Genomic DNA, 25,879 nt, shown 5'->3' with positions numbered 1-25,879 from the left:
ATGATCTTTAGACAAAATAAATTAACCTTGATTTATATCCTAACAAAAATGAGATACAGTTTTTTTCCCTATATAAAGCAGAGGACAGAAAAAAGCAGTTAAAAACCTCTTGAAAGTACCAGGCTTCCTGAAAGATGGCATAATTTAACTCTTTTTGTATTCTTAAAATAAAATTAATGATATTAAGATATGTTGGGTTTCTTTGCCTTTACTGTTCATGTTTATTAGCGGAGTAACAACTAAAACTCATTGAGTGCTTACTACATGCAGGCCTTAAGAGCATTATATGTTTATCTCTTTTATTCCTCATAATTGTCAAATGAGATGGATAGTTATCCTCACTGTACAGAGGAGGAAACTGATAAAGCAAACGTCACTTTTCTATGATTTGAACCCTCTAGTCTTGATTCCACAGCCTGCATTCTTAACTGTTACACTACATAGTAAATCTTGTTTTCAATCTTATTTCACCAATAGCAAGTCTGTAATTACAACTTTCTCTTAAATTTTACTCTTAGCACCCTTAATATACAATACTTCTAGAAATACACGTAATATTTTAAGAATATAGAATAACTTTAGAAAATTCTAATAAAACTGTATAGTCCAAACCTGAGAACTATAATAGAAATATATAGGATTTCGACTTTTACTATGCAAATAATGATCACAGGCTTCAGAAATAAAAAGACTGAAAACTTCCCCATGTTTTTTGGATAGATGAACAATTCACAGTACATGTTTAGTTTAACTACACTGTGACCCAATTAACACCTCAAATGACTATATATTACAATGGTGATATAAAGAGCTAGACTTCCTCATGTGTATCTTACACTCCGTGGCAATATGATCTAGTTAAAGAAGATGACAAAAATAAGGCAGGCATGGCTCAAATCTATCACATACTTCTGGATAGCCTGAATCTATCACATGGCTTTTATGAGATTTCCATAAAAGAATCATGTCCACTGATAACTAATCCATTCCTAATAATTCCAACAAAATGAATTCTAAACCACCTGAATTGTTTTTTCCCTTTTATTAAAAATTACGGGCCAGGTGGTGGAGCAGTGGATAGAGTGTCAGACTGGGATGCAGAAGGACCCAGGTTTGAGACCCCGAGGTCGCCAGCTTGAGTGCGGGCTCATCTGGCTTGAGCAAAGCTCACCAGCTTGGACCCAAGGTCGCTGGCTCAAGCAAGGGATTCCTCGGTCTGCTGAAGGCCCACGGTCAAGGCACATATGAGAAAGCAATCAATGAACAACTAAGGTGTCACAACGAAAAAAACTGATGATTGATGCTTCTCATCTCTCTCCATTCCTGTCTGTCTGTCCCTATCTGTCCCTCTCTCTGACTCTCTCTCTGTCTCTGTAAATAAATAAATTTTAAAAAAAGATTAAAAAAAAAAATCACGGACTTGTTCCACTATTACAGTAAAAGGATGCACAGGCTGAATACACTCATTTGATAAATTCTTTTCTTTCATTTTGTTTCCTTTGAGTTACACTGTACAAGTATCTTTTTTTTAAATCAAGTTTTTGTTTAGTACATTAATTTCTTAGTTTTTTAAATTATGTTTTTCAATTACAGTTACATTGAGTATTATTTTGTATTAGTTTCAGGTGTACAGCACAGTGATTAGACAATCATATACTTAACAAAGTGGTTCTCCCTGCTATTTCAAGTACCCACTTGGCACCATACACAGTTATTACAACATTATTGACTATATTCCCTATGCTGTGCTTTATATCCCCATAACTACCTACATTAATTTCTTTAGAGCAGAAACTCCAAAGCTTCATGTTACTTATTACTATCAATGCCAAGTCAACTGACTAGTAAGAAATAAAACCAAATGTTCTTAAATGAAAAATAAAGTTGTCTAACCTACCTTCATTACACCCACCTCCCACACATGCACATACCCTTACCTGTGTCTCTGCACTGCTTAATGAGTGAAGATCCAAGGATGGGTCTGTTTTGAGTTCAGGTTCAGGAGCTGCAATGGGGGCCTTTAAAATGATCTCTTCATCAAGACTAGTTGCAAATTCTATTTCTTTCTGACCTCCGTCACCTTTCTCTTTAGCTGGCTCTATTTCTTTGCCTTCTTCCTCAGAGACCTGAGATTTAGGCCTTTTGAGAAATGAAGAGAACAGCCGTGACAGGCCCCTGTTTTCTGATGTCCGCTCCTTGTTCTTGGTCAAGTCTTCATGAGTAGGAGTGTCTCCATTAGATGTTTTCAGCTTCTGCTCACACTGATTATCTCCCTCAGCCGCTGCTTGAGAAGCCTCTTCCAGCTGAGTTTCTGGTTGGCCTGAGTTTGTAGCTCCCTCACCTTCTTCCTTCTGTTGTTGGTGCTGTGAATTTTTGGCCTCAGCCACTAAACTCTTCTCTGTCGTCATGATGATGCTATTAAAAAGAAGTTGGAACAGGAGGTTCTTATAAGCAAAAAACATTTTTGTAGGCAAAACCGATTTAAATCAGGTCAAGTGTGCCAAAATTAATATATTTAGGTATTTATTCACCAACAGACAGGACTTCAGCCCATTAAACATGAGGCTTTCTATTAAAGCACAAAAATATTTACTTATACATCCTGCATCAATTATTAATGTCTTGACTTGCTAAAGATATGCACACAGAGAAGTTAGCTTAAAATATCATAGTACCCCCAAGGTCACCTTAGTGAAATGTATCCTATATTAAATTCAATGCTCAGAGCTGTACGTAGCAAATACAAGTTTTATCCTGCCTAAAAAAGGATCTTATTGGTATAATGTCCTCTGAGGATATCAATCTAAAGGTACAAGGTTTGCAGGAATTATTCCCCTATATCCCAAAAGATGGTGAGATGAAAAGTTTCCTCTACTCTTTTCTTCTTTCCCCCCATATTTCTTAGAATGCAAAGCCCTCTCTATGAAGAACAGCCAATTAAGAATTCCGATCCTTTATCAAACTTGACAACAGCAATGACATGTATACAGTTAAAAGAATCACAAGAGACACTTCCTCCCAGGAGCATGCCCACAGCCTTTCCTTTTCCCGTCCAACAAGGCATGTTTCTCCCCTTTCTCCTAAGCTCTAAAGACCTTTCTTTTGCCTTTGTTACTTGTTTCCTAAAGCCCATTTCTTCTACCTCTGTGATTTTCTAAATAAACCTTGTCTTATAAAAAAAAAATGCCCTGGCCAGATAGCACAGTTTGTTAGAACATCATCCCGAAGCACAGAGGTTGCTGGTTTGATCTCCAGTCAGGGCACATACAGGAACAAATGTTCCTATCTCTCCTCCTCCCTCCATTTCTCTCTCTAAAATCAATAAAATAAACAAACAAACAAAGAGAAACAGAAAAAAAAAGAAAATGAATCTCGCCTGACCAGTAGTGGCACAGTGGATAGAGCACTGACCTGGGACACTGAGGTCCCAGGTTCAAAACCCTGAGATCACTAGCTTGAACCCTGGCTCATCTGGCTTGAGCATGGGGTCGCTGGTTTCAGTGTGGGTCCCATGGTCACCGGCTTGAGCCCAAAGGTTGCTGGCTTGAAGCCCAAGGTCTCTGCCTTGAGCAAGGGGTCACTGGCTCGGCTAGAGACCCCTGGTCAAGGCACATATGAGAAACAATCAATGAACAACTAAAAGTGCCACAACTATGAGCTTATGCTTCTCATCTCTCTCCCTTCCTATCTGTCTGTCTGTCTCCTGCAATTAAAAAAAGAAAGAAAGAAAGAATCACAAGAAAATTCCTCAGGTTTTCATGTTACAATACTAAATTACAGACTTATGTAAAAGTATACCACTTTCACACTTTTTTTCCTCTCACAAAAATGATTTTGAATGCTCAGCATTTTTTAAGAGCAGGCAGTTAAAAAAAAAAAAAAAGAGCAGCCAGTTAAATTATTACAATGTAGGAAAATAACAGAGAAAAATAAAGAAACAAAATAGAGAAGAAAAATTTGAAAAGTAAACAATTCAATTATAGAAGAGGAGAAGGTAGGTTATAGATCTCACATATTACAAACTTGTTGGTTTCTAGACTCTTGATCTCTAAAATCAATAAATAAAATCTTTAAAAATATTTTTAAGTAATAAAAATATTTACAGAAGAGCCTGACCTGTGGTGGTGCAGTGGGATAAAGCGTCGACCTGGAACACTGAGGTTGCTGGTTCGAAACCTTGGGCTTGCCTGGTCAAGGCACATATGGGAGTTGATGCTTCCTGCTCCTCCCCTTTCTCTCTCCCTCTCCCTCTCTCTCTCTTTCTCTCTCTCTCTCTCTCTGTCTCCTCTCTGAAAATTGAATAAATAAAATCTTTTAAAAAAAATATTTACAGAAGCATATTTTCTAATCTCATTTACTAAAGTCATCAAACTTACTCTATGCTAATAAAAATATGGAATCCATTCTTTATAAACACTACTTAAAACATTTATGAACCAGCCAGACTGGTGCTGGTGCAGTGGATAAAGTGTCAAACCAGAAAGGTCACCAGTTCAAAACCCCAAGGTTGCTGGTTATGAGCACACACTTGTCAGTGAGGGGTTGCTGGCTTGAGCAAGGGATCATATACATTATCCCAAAGCTCACCAGCTTGAGCCCAAAGGTCGCTGGCATGAAAAGGCCAAGGTCACTGGTTTTGAGCAAGAGAACACTGGCTCAGCCCCAGTGAAGGCACATATGAGAAGCAGTCAATATACAACTAAAGTGAAAGCAACTACGAGTTAATGCTTTTCACCCTCTCTCTCCCTTCCTGTCTCTCTCACTCTCTCTCAAAAAAATTTATCAACCAATGTACATTCTTTTTTTTTTTTTCTTTACAGAGACAGAGAGAGAGAGATTCAGAGAGAGGGATAGACAGGGACAGACAGACAGGAACGAAGAGATGAGAAGCATCAATCATTAGTTTTTCGTTGTGCATTGCAACACCTTAGTTGTTCATTGATTGCTTTCTCATATGTGCCTTGACGCGGGCCTTCAGCAGACCGAGTAACACCTCGCTGGAGCCAGCGACCTTGGGCTCAAGCTGGTGAGCTTTTTTTTTTGCTCAAACTAGATGAGCCCGCGCTCAAGCTGGCGACCTCAGGGTCTCGAACCTGGGTCTTCCACATCCCAGTCTGACGCTCTATCCACTGTGCCACCGCCTGGTCAGGCCCAATATACATTCTTAATTTGTATAAAAGAAATAAAATTCGGCCCTGGCCGGTTGGCTCAGTGGTAGAGCGTCGGCCTGGCATGCAGAAGTCCCGGGTTCAATTCCCAGCCAGGGCACACAGGAGAAGCGCCCATCTGCTTCTCCACCCCTCCCCCTCTCCTTCCTCTCTGTCTCTCTCTTCCCCTCCCACAGCCGAGGCTCCATTGAAGCAAAGATGGCCCGGGCACTGGGGATGGCTCCTTGGCCTCTGCCCCAGGCGCTAGAGTGGCTCTGGTCGCAACAGAGCGACGCCCCAGAGGAGCAGAGCATCGCCCCCTGGTGGGCAGAGCGTCGCCCCCTGGTGGGTGTGCCGGGTGGAGCCCGGTAGGGCGCATGCGGGAGTCTGTCTGTCTCTCCCCGTTTCCAGCTTCAGAAAAATACAAAAAAAAAAAAAAAGAAAGAAAATTCTTTTCAATTCCCTTTTACATTAGGAGTAGACAATTGATTTTTTCAAAATTCTTTTTCTTTAATCTCTAAGTAACCAAACATGGCCCAGAAAGAAAATCTGGTTATCAAACTATCAATTATTCTAAAAGAATAATGATTTAATTTGAGAGCAAATTCTTCATACTCTCTTTGCAAAAATAAACAGAGAACAGGCTGAGGATTTGGCACTATTTCCATGGATTTCAGATAAGACGTTACCACTCACCTTGCTGAAAAAGCACAGAAACCACTTCTATGTTAAAATTTTCCTATAAAACAGAGTTTACAACAAATTCTTTCAGAAAGACCTATAAAAAATTATAAATTATTTGCCCTGGCTAGTTGGTTCAGCAGTAGAGCACTGCCTAAGAGTGTGGGTTCAATTCTCAGTCAGGGTACACAAGAAAGGTGATCATCTGTCTCTTCCCCACTACCCTCCTTCTCTCTCTTCTCTTCTCTTCTCTTCTCTCTCTCTCTCTCTCTCTCTCTCTCTCTCTTTCTCTCTCCTCTTGCAGCCATGACTCAACTGATTTGAGTATATCGGCCCTGGGCACTGAGGATGGCTTCACCGAGCCTCTACCTCAGGTGCTAAAAATAGCTCAGTTGCAAGCACGGCCCCAGATGGGCAAAGCATAGGCCCCAGACAGGGGTTGCCAGGTGGATCCTGGCCAGGGCACATGCAGTACTCTGTCTCTGTATCTGCCCTACTCTCATTTAAATTTTAAAAATTACAGATTATTTGTAAAAATTTTAGCAGATATGAATAAAAATCACATCAACTTCATTTCTAACAGTCTTTTACTTGTAGCTTTGAGTAAATAAACAGTAACTATTTATTCTTGTGTTTTATAATTTTTTTCTTATAATTTTAAAAATAGAAAATATCTTCTAAGGATAGTCTTTTGTGTGTGTGTATATGGCAGAGACAGAGAGAGTCGGAGAGAGGGACAGACAGACAGGAAGAAAGATATAAAAGACATCAATCCCTCGTTGCAGCTCCTTAGTTGTTCATTGATTGATTTCTCATATGTGCCTTGACCAGGGGGCTACAACAGACCAAATTATCCCTTGCTTGAGCCAGCGACCTTGGGCTCAAAGTGGTGACCTGGGGTCTCAAACCTGGGTCCTCCATTTCCCAGTCCAATGCTCTATCCACTGCACCACCACCTGGTCAGGCCTAAGAATTGTCTTTTATAATTGTTTTCACATAAAAGGGTGTCTTACCTCTAAGAAAGTAGCTGAGAATAAGTACTCAATTGATAAAAACACACAGATGTTAACAATCCATATGCTATATATGTGACTGTTAAACTTTAATGTGTATCAAATCACCTAGCAATCTTGTTAAAATACAGATTCAGATTCAGCAGTTCTGGAATAGGACCTATAACTCTGCGATTCCAACAAGCTCCCAGACGTTGCCAATGCTGCTGGCCCACTGACCATATTTTGAGTAGAAAGGCAGAGAAAATCAGTATTACTTTGGGAACATACTCAAAATATCTAAGAAACAAAGAAGGTAAAAAGTTACTTTTAGAAAATGAAATATGAAATATGAAAAATGAAAAGAACTTGACATTATAAGTGCTCAACAAATGCTTACTGAATTAAGGAACAAAGCAAAGAATGTAATATATTATTAAATGTGGAAGCTAAGCCATCAACAATTTTTTAGAATTCATTTGGCACTTTATCAAAAGTTAATTAAAATTTTTAACCATACAGGCCTTGGCAGGCTGGCTTAGTGAATAGAGCATTGGTCTGGCATATGGATGTCTTGGGTTTGATTCCTGGTCAGGGCACACAGGAGAAGTGACCATCTGCTTCTCCACCCTCTCTCTCCCCCTTCTCTCCGTTTTCTCCTCCCATAGCCAGTGGCTCAATTAGTTCCAGTGTCAGCCCCAGGCACTAAGGATAGCTCAGTTGTCTGAGAACGTCAGCTTCATCAGACATCGGCCTCAGGCATTGAGGATAGCTAGGGTGATTTGAGCATAGGCCCCAGGTGGATCTCAGTTGGGGCGCATACGGGAGTCTGGTCTCATTATCTCCCCTCCTCTCACTTAGAAAAAAAAATTTTTTTAACCATAGCACTATGGCAATTCCAAGTTGTTCATGTAGCCATGACACTTGCCCAGTCAGTAGTCTTGCTATCTTCATTGATATGATCTCTTTGCCACATTAAGGAAGGAATGATCAAGATGTAAATAAAGAATTATAAAATAACATGTATCAATGCAAAACCAAGGCATTTTGCCACATAACTGGACATATGTAAAAAACAAGCTGAACAAATGAAAACAAAATATGAGGAACAGGTGCAGAGCAGAAGGGCAAAAGAATTATTTTGCAACATACTGAAACCAATTTCAGTTAATATCATAAATGCAAGAAAACAATCAGGAAGTCAGAAAATGCAGTATTCAGCAGAGATGCTACAATTCAGTCTATGCAAGGAAAAGTAGATTAAAATAAATTATTAAGGATGGTTTTTAATGCATGTTCTTTCCAGCTATGCACATGGGTAGTAATGCTATTAATTAAGAGCAACAAAAACAAAGGTAGGGGTGGGGAGAGAAAATATAAAACAAAACCAATAAACCAAGCAAGTATCTCCATCCAGTTAGCTCTGAGTTTGATCAGAACTAAAAAAATAAAAACAGCAAGGAAACACAAAAATTCTATGGACCATTTACAAAAAGCTCAAACAAACTCATCCTGACAAATCTGTTACCCATGAAGAAAACACCTTCACATTACAAATGATAGGATGGGTATTCTGAGGAAAAGATACAAAGAAGTCAAGCAGTAAAAACAGGATAAATGTTCTACAAATAGGGCCTTCCTCTGAAATAATACTATTTGTCATTCTGGATACGAATCCAAAAGGAGTTATCTATTTATGTAATGTCAGAAAGAGGTCTTTTGATTAAAAAAAAAAAAATCAGCACAGCACTGACAATCAAGTAATGAGTTCTCATTCCATTTCAGTCCTAATCCTCCAAACCCCAGGAATTATACCCCATCTGGTATCAAAGATACACTTGTTTTAACAGTGGCTATCTGTTGACTGCAGGAAAATCAGATCTTTAAAAACCTGATACTGAGCAGACTACAAGTACTGGATGCTATCTTTCATCTTTTTTGTATCTCTTTCTAACATTAGTACAGTCAGTACTCCATCAATGCTTCTAGGGCGGAAAACTTTATAAAAACACTACAGTTACACACCATTAAGAAAATTTCCCGTACAATCACCATGTAGGGATGAAGTTTAATGATTCAATTATTGATAATGATCTTCAAATTAGCTACTGAACACTTATAAATGTTTACTGGGTGCTAATTATGCATAAGGTTTTGGCTCAGTTCTCTGAGAGGGACTAAAAAAAGATAATACACAATTCTTAAGGAGATAAGACATACAGAGGGTGGGGCAAACAGTTGTTAGTATGCAAAACACAGAATTTATTCTTGTATTATTATTTATTAATTATTGTATTATTTTCCACATGAACAACTGTAAACCTATGTTTGCCCCACTGTATACACATAACCAAAACACAAGGCAATACCTGATGCTTAATCAGACAAGGCCTCATGAGTGGAACCAATTAAGCTTTAAAGAAGTATAAAGAACATTCAGGCCTGGTTTGTGGTAGTGCAGTGGATAGAGCGTTAACCTGGAATGCTGAAGTCACTGGTTCAAAACCCTGGGCTTGCCTGGTCAAGGCACATATGAGAAGCAATCAATGAACAACTAAAGTGAAGCAGCTATGAGTTGATACGTCTCATCCTCCCATCTTCTCTCTGTAAAATCATCAATAAAACCTTGAAGTGCAAAGTGCAAATGAAATTCCAGGTGAGGTAATAGTAGAATCAGTAAGACTATGGTAGGTATTCAGGAATTAGTAAGTACTCCAGACTGGTTGGAATAAGGCTACAATACAGAAGTAGAAGAACATAAGGTTAGAATAAGTTACCATTTAAAATTCTAAGTTGTGGGACTGGGTGAAAAAGGCAAAGAGATAAGGGGAAAAAAAAACTTAGACACAAACAATAGTATGGTGATAATCAGAGGGAAGGTAGAATAAGGTATGGGGGGGAGGAAAAAAACTCATTCTAACTGAAATAATAACAGTAGTCACCATTTATTGGGCCCCTACTAAATACCAGATATTATTCTATATACTTCACCATGTTACCTTACAACCATTCTATAAGGTAGATGGTTTCATTTCCCAGATAAACAGATTCTGGAAAGTAAAACAGTTTTCCTCAGATAATAAACTAAGCCATGCTTTAATAAAACTATTAATACACTATAGGGTAGTGATTCTATTATAAATTCCCAGGACAGAATTTGTATTTCTAGAACTTGGTACTTCAGATGCTTCTATTCCACTGTTCTCTGCTCAAGAAGCCTCTATCTGTTAAGAATTTATGAACTGGCTTATTCATCTGGCCAAAACCACCCTGTTCCATCATTTCCACAGCCCCCGTTCATTTACATATTTCTCTTTCCATACAGTGTATGTAAAGATGGAATGTGGAGAAAGGGAAAGACAGGCAAAGAGAACAGATTATGAAAGGTCCTGCATAATAAGCTAAGTGGTTTGGATTTTATTCTGAAGGCAATGGAGAACCTCAAAAGGTTTCTAAACACTAAAGTGAGTAAACAAAGTGAAGGCAGGAGAGGCTAGAGAAAGAAAGAAACTCAGCAAATGATTGGGTAAATTTAGGTTATCAGCGAATAAATTCACAATGGGAATCCCTAGGGAAGCTGAAACAAATACTGGGCAGAGAAACTTGAAAAGCCTTTGCAATCAAAGCTTAGGAACTACTGTAACCCTTAGTTTTTCTAGCTTATTCTCATTAGCATGCTTCTCATTAACCCAGGCAGTTGCACATTTGAGCCTGAAGTCATTTTTTATAATACACATTCCTTGACTCACTCTGATAAATGGCTTAATAAAAGAGGTATAACAATAGAACCAAACTAGAAATGAAAATGAGAGATGTATATCTCAATACAGATGTACAAAATTAAACTCTTGATTCTCTCTCTTTTTCCTATAAAGGGGGTCCTCGGGTTACGACACAGTTCCATTTCTACAACAGTGACAATGTGAATTTTGGTGTAAGTCTAAACACACCCTAGCCTAAGTCACTTACCTATCCTAACACAGTTGTAAAATCATAATCTAGAACATAAAAACACATCTAAACCATAGATAAAGGAAAAGGACATAAATACACTGTACTGTAACAGAAAAAATGACAAAAAATGAGTGTACAAAAAGTATGTACACTCAGCCCTGGCCGGTTGGCTCAGCGGTAGAGCGTCGGCCTGGCGTGCGGGGGACCCGGGTTCGATTCCTGGCCAGGGCACATAGGAGAAGCGCCCATTTGCTTCTCCACCCCCCCCCTCCTTCCTCTCTGTCTCTCTCTTCCCCTCCCGCAGCCAGGGCTCCATTGGAGCAAAGATGGCCCGGGCGCTGGGGATGGCTCCTTGGCCTCTGCCCCAGGCGCTAGAGTGGCTCTGGTCGCGGCAGAGCGACGCCCCCGGAGGGGCAGAGCATCGCCCCCTGGTGGGCAGAGCATCGCCCCTGGTGGGCTTGCCGGGTGGATCCCGGTCGGGCACATGCGGGAGTCTGTCTGACTGTCTCTCCCCGTTTCCAGCTTCAGAAAAAAAAAAAAAAAAAGTATGACGCTAACAGCGTAAGCTGAAACATTCACATCTTAATTTTTTTGTTTGTTTGTTTTTTTACAGAGAGAGAGAGTCAGAGAGAGGGATAGATAGGGACAGACAGACAGGAACGGAGAGAGATGAGAAGCATCAATCATTAGTTTTTCCTTGTGACACCGTAATTGTTCATTGATTGCTTTCTCATATGTGCCTTTGACCGTGGGGCTACAGCACCAAGTAACCCCTTGCTTGAGCCAGCAACCTTGGGTCCAGGCTGGTGAGCTTTACTCAAACCAGATGAGCTCGTGCTCAAGCTGGTGACCTCAGGGTCTCGAACCTGGGTCCTCTGTGTCCCAGTCTGATGTTCTATCCAGTGCACCACCGCCTGGTCAGGCTCAACCATTAGTTTTTTGTTGCGACACCTAAGTTGTTCATTGATTGCTTTCTCAATATGTGCCCTGACTACGGGCCTTCAGCAGACCGAGTAACCCCTTGCTCGAGCCAGCAACCTTGGGTCCAAGCTAGTGAGCTTTTGCTCAAATCAGATGAGCCCATGCTCGAGCTGGCGACCTGAGGGTCTCGAACCTGGGTCCTCTGCATCCCAGTTTGACGCTCTATCCACTGCGCCACCACCTGGTCAGGCTCACATCTTAATTTTTTTTTTAAATATTTATTCATTTATTTATTTGAGAAAGGCAGGGGCAGAGAGAGAGAGACAGGAACATTGAGCTGCTCCTGTATGTGCCCTGACCTGGAATCGAACCGGCAACCTCCGTGCTCCGGGATGATGCTCCAACCGACTGAGCTATGTGGCCAGGGCACATCTTAATTTTTTAAGTTTTCATGGGAGTGATCATCATAAACTCAAAACGCTGTATGTCGAGAGTGTCGTAACCCAAGAATCCCCTGTACTAGTAAATTGTTCAATCATACCATACAGTAGCTCAGACCAGAAACTTAAGTTTCATCTTTGTCACAGTCTTCTCCATTTCCTTTCCCAATCAAATCTACCCATCAATGCCACAGAGCCAAGATGGCGAACCTTTTTATAAAAACCGCCACTTTTGCAGTGCTGGTCAACCTGGTCCCTCCCGCCCACTAGTGGGCATTCCAGCTTTCCTGGTGGGCGGTAGCGGAGCAACCAAACGGGAGCAACCAAACAGCACCGTTATTGGTCCACCATGAAAGCTGGAATGCCCACTAGTGGGCGGGAGAGACCAGGTTGACCAGCACTGCAAAAGTGGCGGTTTTTATAAAAAGGTTCACCATCACGGCCATAGAGTCAGTCTACTTACAAAATATATTTAAAATCAGTCCACTTTTCCTCTTCTCTACTGCTACCATGTTTGTGAAAGCTTCTTTCACTTCTCACCTGAGCTACAGGTCCTTGAATGATCTCAACAACCTCACCTTGTTCTACTTTCCTCCTACCCTCTGCTCTAGGCTAGTCACACTAGCCAGGTGCCTTCCTGACTTGAGACATGTGTGCATGCCATTTCTTTAGACTGGAGTGCATCCCATCCCCTGCAATAAGTCTAGTTTCTTCTCATACTTCAAATTTCGGCTAGAATAAGTCCTCCTCAAACTGCCCTAACATCTACATAAGTCTCTCTGCAAGTCACTTCTTCAGTCTTCTATTACAGAGCCTATTTATTCTTCCTTCACAGAACTTCTCAGTGTATAAGAAAGCACTTGTTTACCTGTGTGATATCTGTCTTCTCCACTGCACCACTATTCTCTATACTGTAATATCCATGGCAGAAGGGCAGTTTTCCCTTCCACAGTATGCCTAGTACTTAGCACAGAACTTGTGCTACCTCACACAGAACCTAGTACCTAGCAAAGAACAGTGTATGTAGGTACTCAATAAATATTTGTTCAGTAAATGAATAAATTATAAGGAAAAAGAATAATTTAGGTTTAACCACATCAATTATGCATATGCAGGATGGAGGTTATACAATTTGACGACAGTTCACAAGAAAAGGATGTTAAGGTCTTGATTGAACATGCTCCAGAAATAAAATTCCAACACAGCTAACAATCTTTAGCTGCATTTCTAGATTTACAGAAATTAGAGCGCCCATCTGCCTCTTCAACACATATACCCTTGATATTTTCTGAGAACATTATGATGTTCTATACAATGTGCTAGGTAGTGGGGCTACAACATGGAGAAAGACAAACACAGTCCCTGACTTCCTGGGCTTCACTCTCCATGCAGAAGATCCTGGAAAGTAACAATCTCTCAGTTCTCATTATTCATATTACCTCTTAAAACTTACATTCAGTTCTGGGCAGTTCATTTAAAAGAAGCCAGTCTCTGTCTGGAGGAGAGCTAGAAGATGATGGAATTTGAAACCATGTCATAAGGTAAATAATTAAAAGATACTGGAATGCTTAGCCTAGAAAGAGAGAGTCCAAAGTAGGGGCTTGATTGTTACTCTCACAAATTTCAACAGTTGTCAAATTCTATGTGCTTCTTAATGGCAGAACTCAGATTAGTCTGTGGAAATTAAAGAGATGCAGTTTTCATCCAAATAATTAGTAAAATAAGGAAATTTCAAATAATTAGATATCAATAATTAAGTGGGCTAATTAGAAATAGTGGGCTTATTATCAATGGAAATAGACACTCAAAAGCTGAATGACCATCTGTCATGGATGTCAAAGAAAGGGGTTCTCCAATTAAGTGGGTCCTTACATTAACTAACCTCTAAGGTCCCGTCCGAAGCTAAGATTTTACAGGAGAGAAATTAAGGGTTAAACCAAAAGGGACATTAAGCTAGTGATGCAATTAAGTTACTTTTTAAAGGCTTTATTTTAAAGTCAGAATTACCATTTAGGTTAGAAGAGTAAAGGAGGGAAAAAAAGAAAAAAAAAGGATAGAAAGTCCTTTCAGTTCTCTAATCAGAAAACAGAAACCAGTGGCATTCTTTCAGACAGAAAGAAAAAATGTTCAAATATTGAAATTTCAAAAAGTACCCTAAAAAATAGCTTGTTCCCCAATAAAATCAATCCTCCCAAGACCACAGAATAGTGTCTCACCTTTATATTGCAAGTACACAATGAGCACTTCTAGAAAAATAGGATAACCACTTCTATGGTTTTCAGATTTAAATGCTCAGTTAAAATATACAAAAGTTTCTTCGTGATTCTCCCTTCCACCCTTTCAAAATTATTTGAACCTTAAACTACTCCTTATGTAAATTTTAAAGAACACTTGTGATACTAAGTGAATCAGGAATGTCACTTAGCATGTTTTTCAACAACTTGTTTTTTAATTTAAGTCCTTTCTAAGATGACTAACACCATTGAATCAACTCATTCAAAAAACATTTTTAAATAAACAAACTCTTGCTCATCTCCTTTAAGAAGATTAAAAAAAAAAGAAAGAAAAGCTCCATAGAATTCAAGCTTATACTGAGATGTCTAGACATATTCTAAAAGTACACCACCAGGGCCTTCCCAGAAGAATACACTGCTAGACATCACTGAGGAAGAGGTGAGAGGAAAAAAACCATTTTCCATAGAACTGAGGTTTACTCCTTAATAGTGTCAAAATGTGTTTGTTAGTTGAGTCATTCTGAATGGAAATCATTACAAAATAGACTATATTCTTCCTTCTTTTGTTTTAAAGATCCATAGGCCTGACCAAATGGTAGATGGTGGATAGAGCGTCAACCTGGAATGCTGAGGTCCCAGGTTTGAAACCCCGAGGTCACCAGCTTGAGCGCAAGCTCATCCAGCTTGAGCACGAGGTCACCACTTGAGTGTGGGATCATAGACATGACCCCATGGTCACCCAAAGGTCGCTGGCTTAAAGCCCAAGGAGAGTGGCTTAAGCCGAAGGTCACACTGGCTTGAGCAAGGGGTCACAGGCTCAACTGGAGTCCCCCAGTCAAGGCACATACGAGAAAAGCAATCAATGGACAACCAAGGTGCCATAACTATGAGTTGATGCTTCTCATCTCTTTCCTTTCCTATCTGTCCCTAGCTGTCCTGCTCTCTTTCCCTGCCTCTCTCTCTCTCTCTTAAAAAAACAAACAAACAAAAACACATAGCACATAATTAAACCTTTGCTGATTTCGTCATGAACTTCAATCACCATGCGGTGCTAATGTCCTCAAGGGCTACTAAAGTCTGTAGGGATACTAAGCTCTGCCACGAGACTACCTAAGCATTGTATTTTTAAATTTTTTGTATATGCCTTTAATAGTTCTCCTGTTTGTCTATTTGCAAAATTAACTCACATTTCTTGCTGATGTCAAGGTGGTCTGCTAACAAGTAGCTTCCAATATCCTCTCTTCTAATCTGCTAGTTGCTAATCTACTATTGACTAGGAAGCCAATAGCCAAGTGTATTAAAATTGTGTCTAAAATAAGAGTTAAGTGCTAAGAAGAAGTAAGACTAATATCTCTCATTACTGGGATAACTTCAACACATAGATTTCATAAAATCTATTTTAGTTCTTCAGATACTATATAAGCCTACTCTGAGGTGCCCATTATATTGCTAGTAGTTGAGACTGTTAGATAAGTGACTTTCAGATAAATCACACCAGTATGATGATCATTATCCTTCCTTACAAGTAGAGGTCAAAAGTCTTTGATGCAATTATTTATATAATGTGTTGTTATTCATTTAAGTATTCATACAATTTTTCTGGAAAACAAAAACATAGTTTAGTCTAAAAATGTAACAAAAAGGGAAAACTACTAAAGAGCATAAAAAATCCCAAGGTAAACACAAACAAAACCTGAAAACTTCTAGCTAAAAAGGGGTTTTAGCTAAACTATGAAACTTTTCTTACTCTCTTATTTTTATTTTATCTTTTCTAATTTTTTTTTTTCTGAAGCTGGAAACTGGGGGAGACAGTCAGACAGACTCCCGCATGCGCCTGATGGGGATCCACCCGGCATGCCCACCAGGGGGCGATGCTCTGCCCCTCCGGGGGGTCGCTCTGTTGCGACCAGAGCCACTCCAGCACCTGGGGCAGAGGCCAAGGAGCCATCCCCAGCGCACGGGCCATCTTTGCTCCAATGGAGCCTTGGCTGCGGGAGGGGAAGAGAGAGACAGAGAGGAAGGAGAGGGGGAGGGGTGGAGAAGCAGATGGGCGCTTCTCCTGTGTGCCCTGGCCGGGAATCGAACCCGGGACTTCTGCACACCAGGCCGACGCTCTACCACTGAGCTAACCGGCCAGGGCCTTCTAATTTTTTTGATTTTATTCATTTTAGAGAAGAGAGAGAGAAAAGGGGGGGGGGAGCAGGAGAAGGGGCGAGGCCCATATGTGCCTTGACCAGACAGGCCCATGGTTTTGAACCAGTGCCCTCAGAGTTCCAGGTCGACACTTTATCCACTGCACCACCACAGGTCAGGCCTCTTTATTTTATCTTAAAGTTAATTCAATCTAACAATACTTAGTAACATCTAAACTCAAGAAATTCTCTAAAAAAAAAAAAGAAATTCCCTAAGATTTATTATACTGGTAAATTTCACTTTAGTTCTAAAACTACAGTAAATTAACTGAATAACAAATGTCATCTGATTAGAGTACAAGTATGAATCAGAAACTTGCTTTGGATCACAACTTGTTTTAATAGATATCTAAAGATTGGAACAGATGCTGTGATTGTTCCCACCATTGTTAAATGTGAAAAATATACTACAGACTATCAGAAGGCATAATGTTTTCTCACACAGTTTTAACACTAGCACAGATGAGAATTAGTGATGCTGGAGTATTTCAAATAACCCACTATTTGTTAAACACATTCAATAAAATTATTGACTAAGCTTGATGACATTTTTCTCTCTCCAAAGGGAAAGGCCCTCTTATTGTGTACTTAATTCTGAGCTATAAAGAATAACTTATTGGCCCTGGCCAGTTGGCTCAGCAGTAGAGCATTGGCCCAGCGTGTGGAAGTCCTGGGTTCAATTTCCGTCCAGGACACACAGGAGAAGTGTCCATCTGCTTCTCCACCCTTTCCCCCTCCTTTCTCTCTCTCTTCTCTTCCTGTAGGTAAGACTCCATTGGAGCAAAGTTGGCCCAGGCACTGAGGATGGCTCCATGGCCTCCACCTCAGGCACTAGAATGGCTCCAATTGAGGGCCGAGCATCGCCCCCTGGTGGGCATGCCAGGTGGATCCCAGTTGAGCACACGCAGGAGTCTGTCTGTCTGCCTCCACCCCCTACCCCTACCTACCCTTGGCTTCTCACTTCAGAAAAATACAAAAAAAAAAGAAAAAAGAAAAAAAAAAAGAATAACTTGTTGGTGACATGAACGTATCAGGAACCTGGGCAGAAATTTTTTTTATATTGAGGAAAAAAGTAAGTCATAGTCAAATATGTAAGCTTATTATAAACAAAGTTTTTAAACACTTGAAGAAAAGTACGGCATGGTTTCATGGCCAAGGATTCTGTAAGAATATAGAACTTATAAGGATAAGGTAATTCTAGAAAGTGGAAGTTTCACTACATTTCACAGATATAAATTAAGTGGCAGGTTCTTTTCTAGGCCCAGGGGATATGGCAGTAAATTTTTCTGTATACAATCAGGAATTTTTAGAAAAAAACTGAGGAATGTACTAAAGATACAGTCATGAGCAACAGGGAGAATATAGGAACATAATAGTGTTTTTAAAATAGCATTCCAAAGTAATATTTATAAAAATAATGGCAAAAGGTTAAGGCCTACCAAAAGATGAAGCTTAAAGAAAAAAATACTTCTAAAACCAGAAAAGGGTAGGGGAGGAAAGATCAAATTCAGACTGAAGCTTGAGAGAAAAACAGAGTAGTGTTAACATGTGGCAGACACAAAATTACTTGTGCTCTTTCAAACCAAACAATATAAAGGATTTACAACCAAAGATAGTTCAAGCCAGTATAAGTAACCTTACATGTTAAAACCTATTTAGTTCTCCAGTCCCAGAAAGAAACACATTTCAAAGATCAGAAGTAACTTGTAAAATTTGATCTCAGATTCAATACTACACCAAGCCTTACCAAATTTACAGCTAGCTTGATTGACTCATCCTTCAAAAATATCTCAAGATTGAAAGATAGACCAAATCCAACAAGGTAGAATTTAAAAGAAATATGAGGTAGCATGACTTGTGGTGGTAGAATAGATAAGAGCATTGACCTGGAATGCTAAGGTCACCAGTTCGAAACCCCAGGCTTGCCTGGTCAAGGCACATACAAGAAGCATGTTAAGCCTGACCAGGCGTTGGCGCAGTGGATAGAGCATCAGACTGGGATGTCGAAGACCCAGGTTCGAGACTCCGAGGTCACTAGTTTTAGCGCGGGCTCATCGGGTTTGAGCAAAAGCTCACCAGCTTGGACCCAAGGTCACTGGCTCAAGCAAGGGGTTCCTCGGCCTGCTGAAGGCCCACTGTAAAGGCACATATGAGAAAGCAATCAATGAACAACTAAAGATGTTGCAATGCACAACAAGAAACTAATGATTGATGTTTCTCATCTCTCTGTTCCTGTCTATCCCTCTCTCTGAAAAAAAAAAACAAAGAGGAAAAAAAAAAAAGCATGTTGATGAGTTGATGCTTCCCACACACCCCCACCTCCCTCTCCCTCCCTCTCTCTCTCTCTCTTTTCCTCTCTCTCTAAAACTCAATAAATAAATTTTAAAAATTAATTTTAAAAACAGGTTAGAGAAGGAAATGAGTTTGGAGAGAGATAAAATTGGGACTCTCAACTATTATCTGTAACATTCTATTTGTAAATTGGGTAATGTTTATCTCTTTTTATTTCTTAAATTTACAAGAAATGGCCCTGGCCAGTTTGCTCAGTGAATAGACTGTCGGCCTGGTATATGGACATCCTGGGTTCGTTCAATTCCCGGTCAGGGCACACAAGAGAAGAGACCATTTGCACTCTTCCCCTCCCCCTCCCTTCCCCTCCCCCTCTTACAGCCAGTAGCTCATCCACCCAGCCTCAGCCCAGGCACTGTGGATAGCTCAGTTGATTCAAGCATCAGCCCCAGACAGGGGTGGCTGGGTGGATCCCAGCCGGGGCGCATGCAGGAGTCTGCCTCACCATCTCCCCTCCTCTTGCTTATACATAAATCAATCAATCAATCTTTCCTTACTCCAAACTCTGACCTTTTAAGTGTTGGCCTTTTGAAGCATTGGGTACACAGACATTGGATAACAACTATCCTCGTCAACTTCCTCCAAATAGATTCCATAGTATCAGAATGTTTCTTTCATATATGGTACCTGGAACCAAGTACATTTTCCTAAATGATTGAAATCAGAAAAGTTCTTATATGAATCCAACGAATCCAACTGTATAACCCAATTCTGAACTGAAAATTGAAGTCAATTCTCATAATAAAAGCCAAAATCTTTACTACCACCTCTCCTTCTCCAGCCACACCGGTCTTCTCACTCTTCCTTAAACATGCTTGGCACACGATCTGGGCCTCTGTATTTGCTGTTCCCTCTGTCTGGGAAGCTGTTTCCCAGACAGCCACTAGGTTTGTTCCCTCTGGGTCTTTATTTTTATTTTTATTATTATTTTTTTTATTTTATTTATTCATTTTCAGAGAGGAGAGAGAGAGAGAGAAACAGAGAGAGAGAAGGAGGGAGGAGCTGGAAGCATCAACTCCCATATGTGCCTTGACCAGGCAAGCCCAGGGTTTCGAACCGGCGACCTCAGCATTTCCAGGTCGACGCTTTATCCACTGCGCCACCACAGGTCAGGCTTGGGTCTTTATTAAAATATCACTTTCTTGGCCACTCTACCTAAAATTGGAGCCCCTGCTGCACTATTTTTCCTTTTCCTTTAATTTTCTTTATAGCATTTATTACTCTTTAATGGCATACTATATAGTGTTTCCTTATTTTATTTATTATCTCTCCACTAGAATATAAACTCAATTGAAACAAAGGATTTTACCTGTTTTGTTCATTGCTTCATATCTGGTACCTAGAATGCTGCACCAATAAATATCAGTTGAACAAATAAATAAGCCAATGAATGAAACTGATCTTGATATGTTTAAAGACCAAAAACTATTTTTCTCATGATAAAAGATTTATATAAGTCATTTAGTGAAGCATAAAGAAATGCAGAGTCCAGACTTTCTTAAGAAGAATTCAAAAGGCTTATTTACATATTCAAGGTATTCAGAGACTTCAGATGTGAATATAGTAACTTTTAAAATAAATTGATGATGGGCAATAATCAATTTCAGAAACTTTGTATTACTCTTCTAAGGCTTTTTAAAAACTTATAAACACTATTTTATAGGAAAACATTACTCAAAGGAGAATGCTTTTGTAATTTCATTATAAAACAATTAGCTAAATTATCGTGTTGCCTAGCCACAAAAGGAAATTAATATGCCAAGACCTTGAAAATGCTTGTTTACTCCAAACATTTTATTGTGTAGTCCAGATAGTCTCTAACAAAGGTAACACTCAAAGGTAATCAGAGTGAAGAGAATCAGCGCAAACGGCAATGACCTTAGACTCCCTAAGGGTGTTCAGTTCTGGGTCAGCTCCCAGGAGTCCCAGTCCACAGAGAAGTAGGCCTAGCCATTCCTACCTAACTTCTAGGTCACTCTTCATTTATGCGTGCGCTGAAAAAATAAGGTTGTTTCAATGCTGCCAAGAGAACCATGTACCAAACTAGATACCAGAAACACTATTAACTTATTCTCTATCTACATCTATTCATTCATCTTCTTTCTCTTTGATACAGTCTCCTGACTAAATTCTTAAAAAGTAATCATAAAATGCTTCCCTGAATTATTTAGGTTCTACAAAAATTATTAAACAGTATAATAAAACTCTCTTTAGAGGACAATGAGAATTACAATATAAAAAACAGCTTTTTTTTTTTTTTACCAAAATTAAAAAAATATTTTTCTTTTTCCTCCTTTGAGGAAAGTAAAAAATTTAAGTTATATCATAATTATAAACAATACAAAACACCCATTCACGAATTCAAACAAACCCATGCATTAATTTTAAAATATGTGATTCCTGTATGTCTGGTGATAGAATTATTGCCACAAGAACAATATCAAGATATCCAGATGCAAAAGAATAAATCTGGACCCCTACTTTATGCCACACACAAAAATTAACTCAAAAAGTATCAAGTCCTAGTGTAGAAACTAAAACTGTAACATTCTTACTAGAAAACATAGATGTAAATATTCATGACCTTGGATTAGGCAAGGGTTTCTTAGATATAACAGCTAATGTACAAATAACCAAGGAGAACCAAGTCAGACTTCCTCAAAAATTTTTATTTTATGCTTCCCAAGGACACCATCAAACAAGTGAAAAGACAACCCACAAAATGGGAGAAAATATTTACAAACCATATATCTGATAAGGGTCTAGTCTCCAAAATATAAAGAACTCTTACAACTTAACAATTAAAAGATAAATAACCTAATTTTTAAATGGGCAAAGGATTTGAATAGAGATTTCTCCAAAAAAAATATACAAATAGCCAACAAGCACATGAAAAGATGCTAAACATCATTAGTCATTAATGAAATGCAAATTCAAATCACAATGTGCTACTACTTCATAACCACTAGGATGGCTAGAATCAAAATAATTAAATAGACGAACGAAATAAGTGTTGATGAGGATATGGAGAAACTGGTGCTCTCATATATTGCTGGTGGGATATAAAATGGCACACCCCTGTGGAAAACTGTGTCGCAAGTTCCTCAAAAATTTAAAAATAAACATACCATGACTTAGCAATTCCACTCCTAGATATATACCCAAGAGAACTGAAAACATGTTCACACAAAAGTATACATGAATGTTCAGGACAGCATTACTCATAATAGGCAAAAAGTAGAAGCAACCCAAATGTCCATCAACTGAAGAATGAACAAAGAAAATGTGGTATGTATCTCTACACAATGGGATATTAATCAGCAACACAAAGAAATGAAGTACAAATACATGCTACCACATGGGTGAACCTTGAAAAACATTACGCTACGTAAAAGAAACCAGGAACAAAAGGCCAAATACTGTATGATTCCATTTACAGAAATGTCCAGAATACACAAAGCCACAGAGAAAGAAAGTAGATTTGTGGTTGCCAGGGGCTGTGGGAAGGAAAGAATAGGGAGCGACTGTTGATGTGTAAGAGTTTCTTGAGGTGATGAAAATATACTGGAATTAGATATTAGTGAACATTCCACAACATACTAAAACCATGAATAATACACTGGAGTATACAATCAGTGTATAATTTGTGATATGTAAATTATATCACAATTAGAAAAACAAAGCACTAATATCAACTGGAGAAATTAAGAGTAAGAGCAATAACCAACTTAAAAATTATGTGTACTTCTGGGAACTCCAACAACATGTCTACTAAAGTCACTACTGCCAAAAAAAGATATAAACCCATGATGGGTTTCTATATAGACGTGGAACCAATCTGTTTTCCTCACAAAAGAACAGCAAATTGATGGGAGTTTCCTCTAAAGATTTAAAATGTTCTCTACAGATTTATTGCACTCCTGGGTCTGGATCTAGAAAGGGATATTCAAACTTGAGTTATGATGGTAATTTGCAAAAGTATAAAATTGAATTTTTTATTTCTCCTTTGTGAAAGTATGAGAGTAATAAGATAACTGTTAATGAACATGTTCTTAGGAAATGAATTCCATATTTATGCATAATGGAAGGACACAACTTGGTCAACAGTAATACCTTCCCTCATCCCTAAAAAATAAATAAAACAGATATTATACCCATTTTATCAAAAAAGATCATCTCGCCTGACCAGGCGGTAGCACAGTGGATAGAACGTCAGACTGGGATGCAGAGGACCCAGGTTCAAGACCCCGAGGTCACCAGCTTGAGTGCAGGCTCATGTGGTTTGAGCAAAAGCTCACCAGCTTGGACCCAAGGTCGCTGGCTTGAGCAAGGGGTTACTCGGTCTGCTATAGCCCCACGGTCAAGGCACAAATGAGAAAGCAATCAATAAACAACTAAGGAACCACAACGAAGAATTGATGTTTCTCAGCCCTGGCCGGTTGGCTCAGTGGTAGAGCATCGGCCTGGTGTGCAGGAGTCTTGGGTTCGATTCCCGGCCAGGGCACACAGGAGAAGCGCCCATCTACTTCTCCACCCCTCCCCCTCTCCTTCCTCTCTGTCTCTCTCTTCCCCTCCCACAGCCAAGGCTCCATTGGATCAAAGTTGGCCCGAGCGCTGAGGATGGCTCTATGGTCTCTGCCTCAGGCGCTAGAATGGCTCTGGTTGCAACAGAGCAACGCCCCAGATGGGCAGAGCATTGCCCTCTGGTGGGCGTGCCGGGTGGATCCCGGTCGGGCGCATGCGGGAGTCTGTCTGACTGCCTCCCCTTTTCCAACTTCAGAAAAATACAAAAAAGAAAGAAAGAAAGAAGAAAGAAAGAAAGAAAGAAAGAAAGAAAGAAAGAAAGAAAGAAAGAAAGAAAGAAAGAAAGAAAGAAAGAAAAGAAAGAAAGAAAGAAAGAAAGAAAGAAAGAAAGAAAGAAAGAAAGAAAGAAAGAAAGAAAGAATTGATGTTTCTCATCTCTCTCCCTTCCAGTCTGCCTGTCCCTATCTGTCCCTCTCTCTGACTCTGTCTCTCCTACAAAAAAAAAAAAAAAAAAAAGATCATCTTGGAGGAGTAACATGGTCCATTCAAGGTCCAAGGCTGGTAGAGCAGGGACCACAGGCCAGGTGCTCTGATTCCCAAGACTGGTTTACTTTCATTAAAACCAATGTTCTCTAGCTTTAGCATGCCTTCTCCATTCAAAAAGTCTGCCACTCAAATACTTTGTTTATGGAAAAACAAAACTATTTTCCAAATTATGGCATTATTTCTTCTTAATAAAGTATAACATATTTGCAAACCAAACCAGGATACTCTGTAAATACAGAAAATACTTCAAGCACACTTAACACCGCATTCATCTAAGGTCATTTATTTTAAAACCTCAAATGTCACAGGAATTTAAATGAACAACACTATATAAGCCACATTATATTTATAAGAAAGCTTCTTTTTGGCCTTCACTCAAAGTTTCCTCTATTTTAAGCCTAATTCTAACAAGCTTGTTTGCCAAATTTATCAGATAAATTTAAAAGTATAAGAGGTTATGATTCTACGAGTAATTGCTACAGTAAAAAATCCAAACTCCTTTTCCACAGCACCTCAGCCTGGCTGTGATTTGCCCTTACCCTATGTTTTGTCTTTTCCCACTGGAACCACCTGAACTACTAAATTTCCTAAATCAGCCTGAACTTCCTTGCTTCTGCCCCTTTGCTCCCTGTACGACCCTCTGGCTGCGTCTCCACCTCCTGAAATTCTAACCCACCCTTTATGGCCCAGCCAAAATGCCATGTATTCCATGAAACTTCCTCTAACCCTTCCAGTCATAATTAATCCCTCCACCTAACTGTCTTTATGATCTTAAGACATATTGTACATTTTTCATAAATACCCAGCTTGTTATTTTTCATAGTTACATAGTATTTCACTGTATAAATGCCATAGGTTTTAGTCAAAGGTGACATACAAGTTTTTTAAATATTCTTTTATTTAAAGAAGAAAATAAAAGTAATCCTATAATCCAGATAATACCTGTTAACCCTTTAAAAAAAAAAGTAATACATGCTCCTGCTTATAATATTCAAACAGTGCAGAAGGGTTATTTTCAAGAGTTATAATAACAACTTCAACTAAGTAAAAGGCAAAGAAAATCAAACCAGAGGGGTACAAAGAGAGTATGAAAAATTCAGGGAGCAGCACAAGTTCACATAATTGTAAATATTCACTGAAATATATTTTTCCCCATAACAAAATGGGCCATTTTAAAAGACCCATTCTTATTTTTTTTAATTTTTTAATATTTATTGCTTTTAGAGAGAGAGAAAGAAAGAGACAGGAACATCAATCTGTTCCTATATGTGCTCTGACTGGGGATGGAACTCACAACCTGTTCCTTTGGGATGATGCTCTACCCAACTGAGCTATCCAGTAAGGGCTAAAGACTCATTCTTAAAAACAATGTTGTCCCTGGCTCAGTGGATAGAGCGTCAGCCCAGTGTGTGGATGTCCTGGGTTCCATCTGGGTCAGGACACGCATGAGAGGTGACTATCTGTTTCTCTTCCCCTCCCTCTCCCCCTTCTCTTTCTCTTTCCCTCTAGTAGCCAGTGGCTCAGTTGGTTCAAGTATCACCCAGGCACTGAGGATAGCTCGGTTGATTCAAGCATTGGCCCAGATTGGGGTTGCCTGGTGGATTCTGGTCATGGCACATGCGGGAGTCTGCCTCTCTCTCTCCTACTCTCATTTGAAAAAAAAATTTATTCTTGCTGTGTTTTTGTAAGACAAATGGAGCGTTCTTTTCTCTTTTCTTTTATTTTGACAACCTCTCCACATAGGGAAGAAAAACATGGATTATCCAGAAGTAATCGGTCATTATCAAAATAAATGCCCATCTCCATGAAGATGTCTAAAAACTATTTCTAATGTTCTCTAACTTCCTATGTATAGTGTCCCTCATGGAAAAGGCTATTGCTCTATAGTGTGGTTCTATC

General features: G+C 39.4%; 1 protein-coding gene across 15 annotated transcripts in view; it reads right to left on the bottom strand.

The window, feature by feature from the left end:
- The window catches only part of EPB41 (erythrocyte membrane protein band 4.1), a 169,028-nt gene that overhangs the window by 91,358 nt on the left and 51,791 nt on the right, over positions 1–25,879 (bottom strand). For all 15 annotated transcript variants that reach the window (XM_066375649.1, XM_066375651.1, XM_066375637.1 and 12 more), the window contains exon 2: positions 1,938–2,415. In XM_066375649.1, the coding sequence (XP_066231746.1) occupies positions 1,938–2,415 (478 nt within the window). The remainder of the gene's footprint in view (positions 1–1,937; positions 2,416–25,879) is intronic.

Source organism: Saccopteryx leptura, chromosome 3, assembly GCF_036850995.1.
Source record: "Saccopteryx leptura isolate mSacLep1 chromosome 3, mSacLep1_pri_phased_curated, whole genome shotgun sequence".
Classification (NCBI taxonomy): Eukaryota; Metazoa; Chordata; class Mammalia; order Chiroptera; family Emballonuridae; genus Saccopteryx; species Saccopteryx leptura.
Note: the sequence above shows the minus strand (reverse complement) of the source record. Positions and strands in the feature narration are given on the sequence as shown.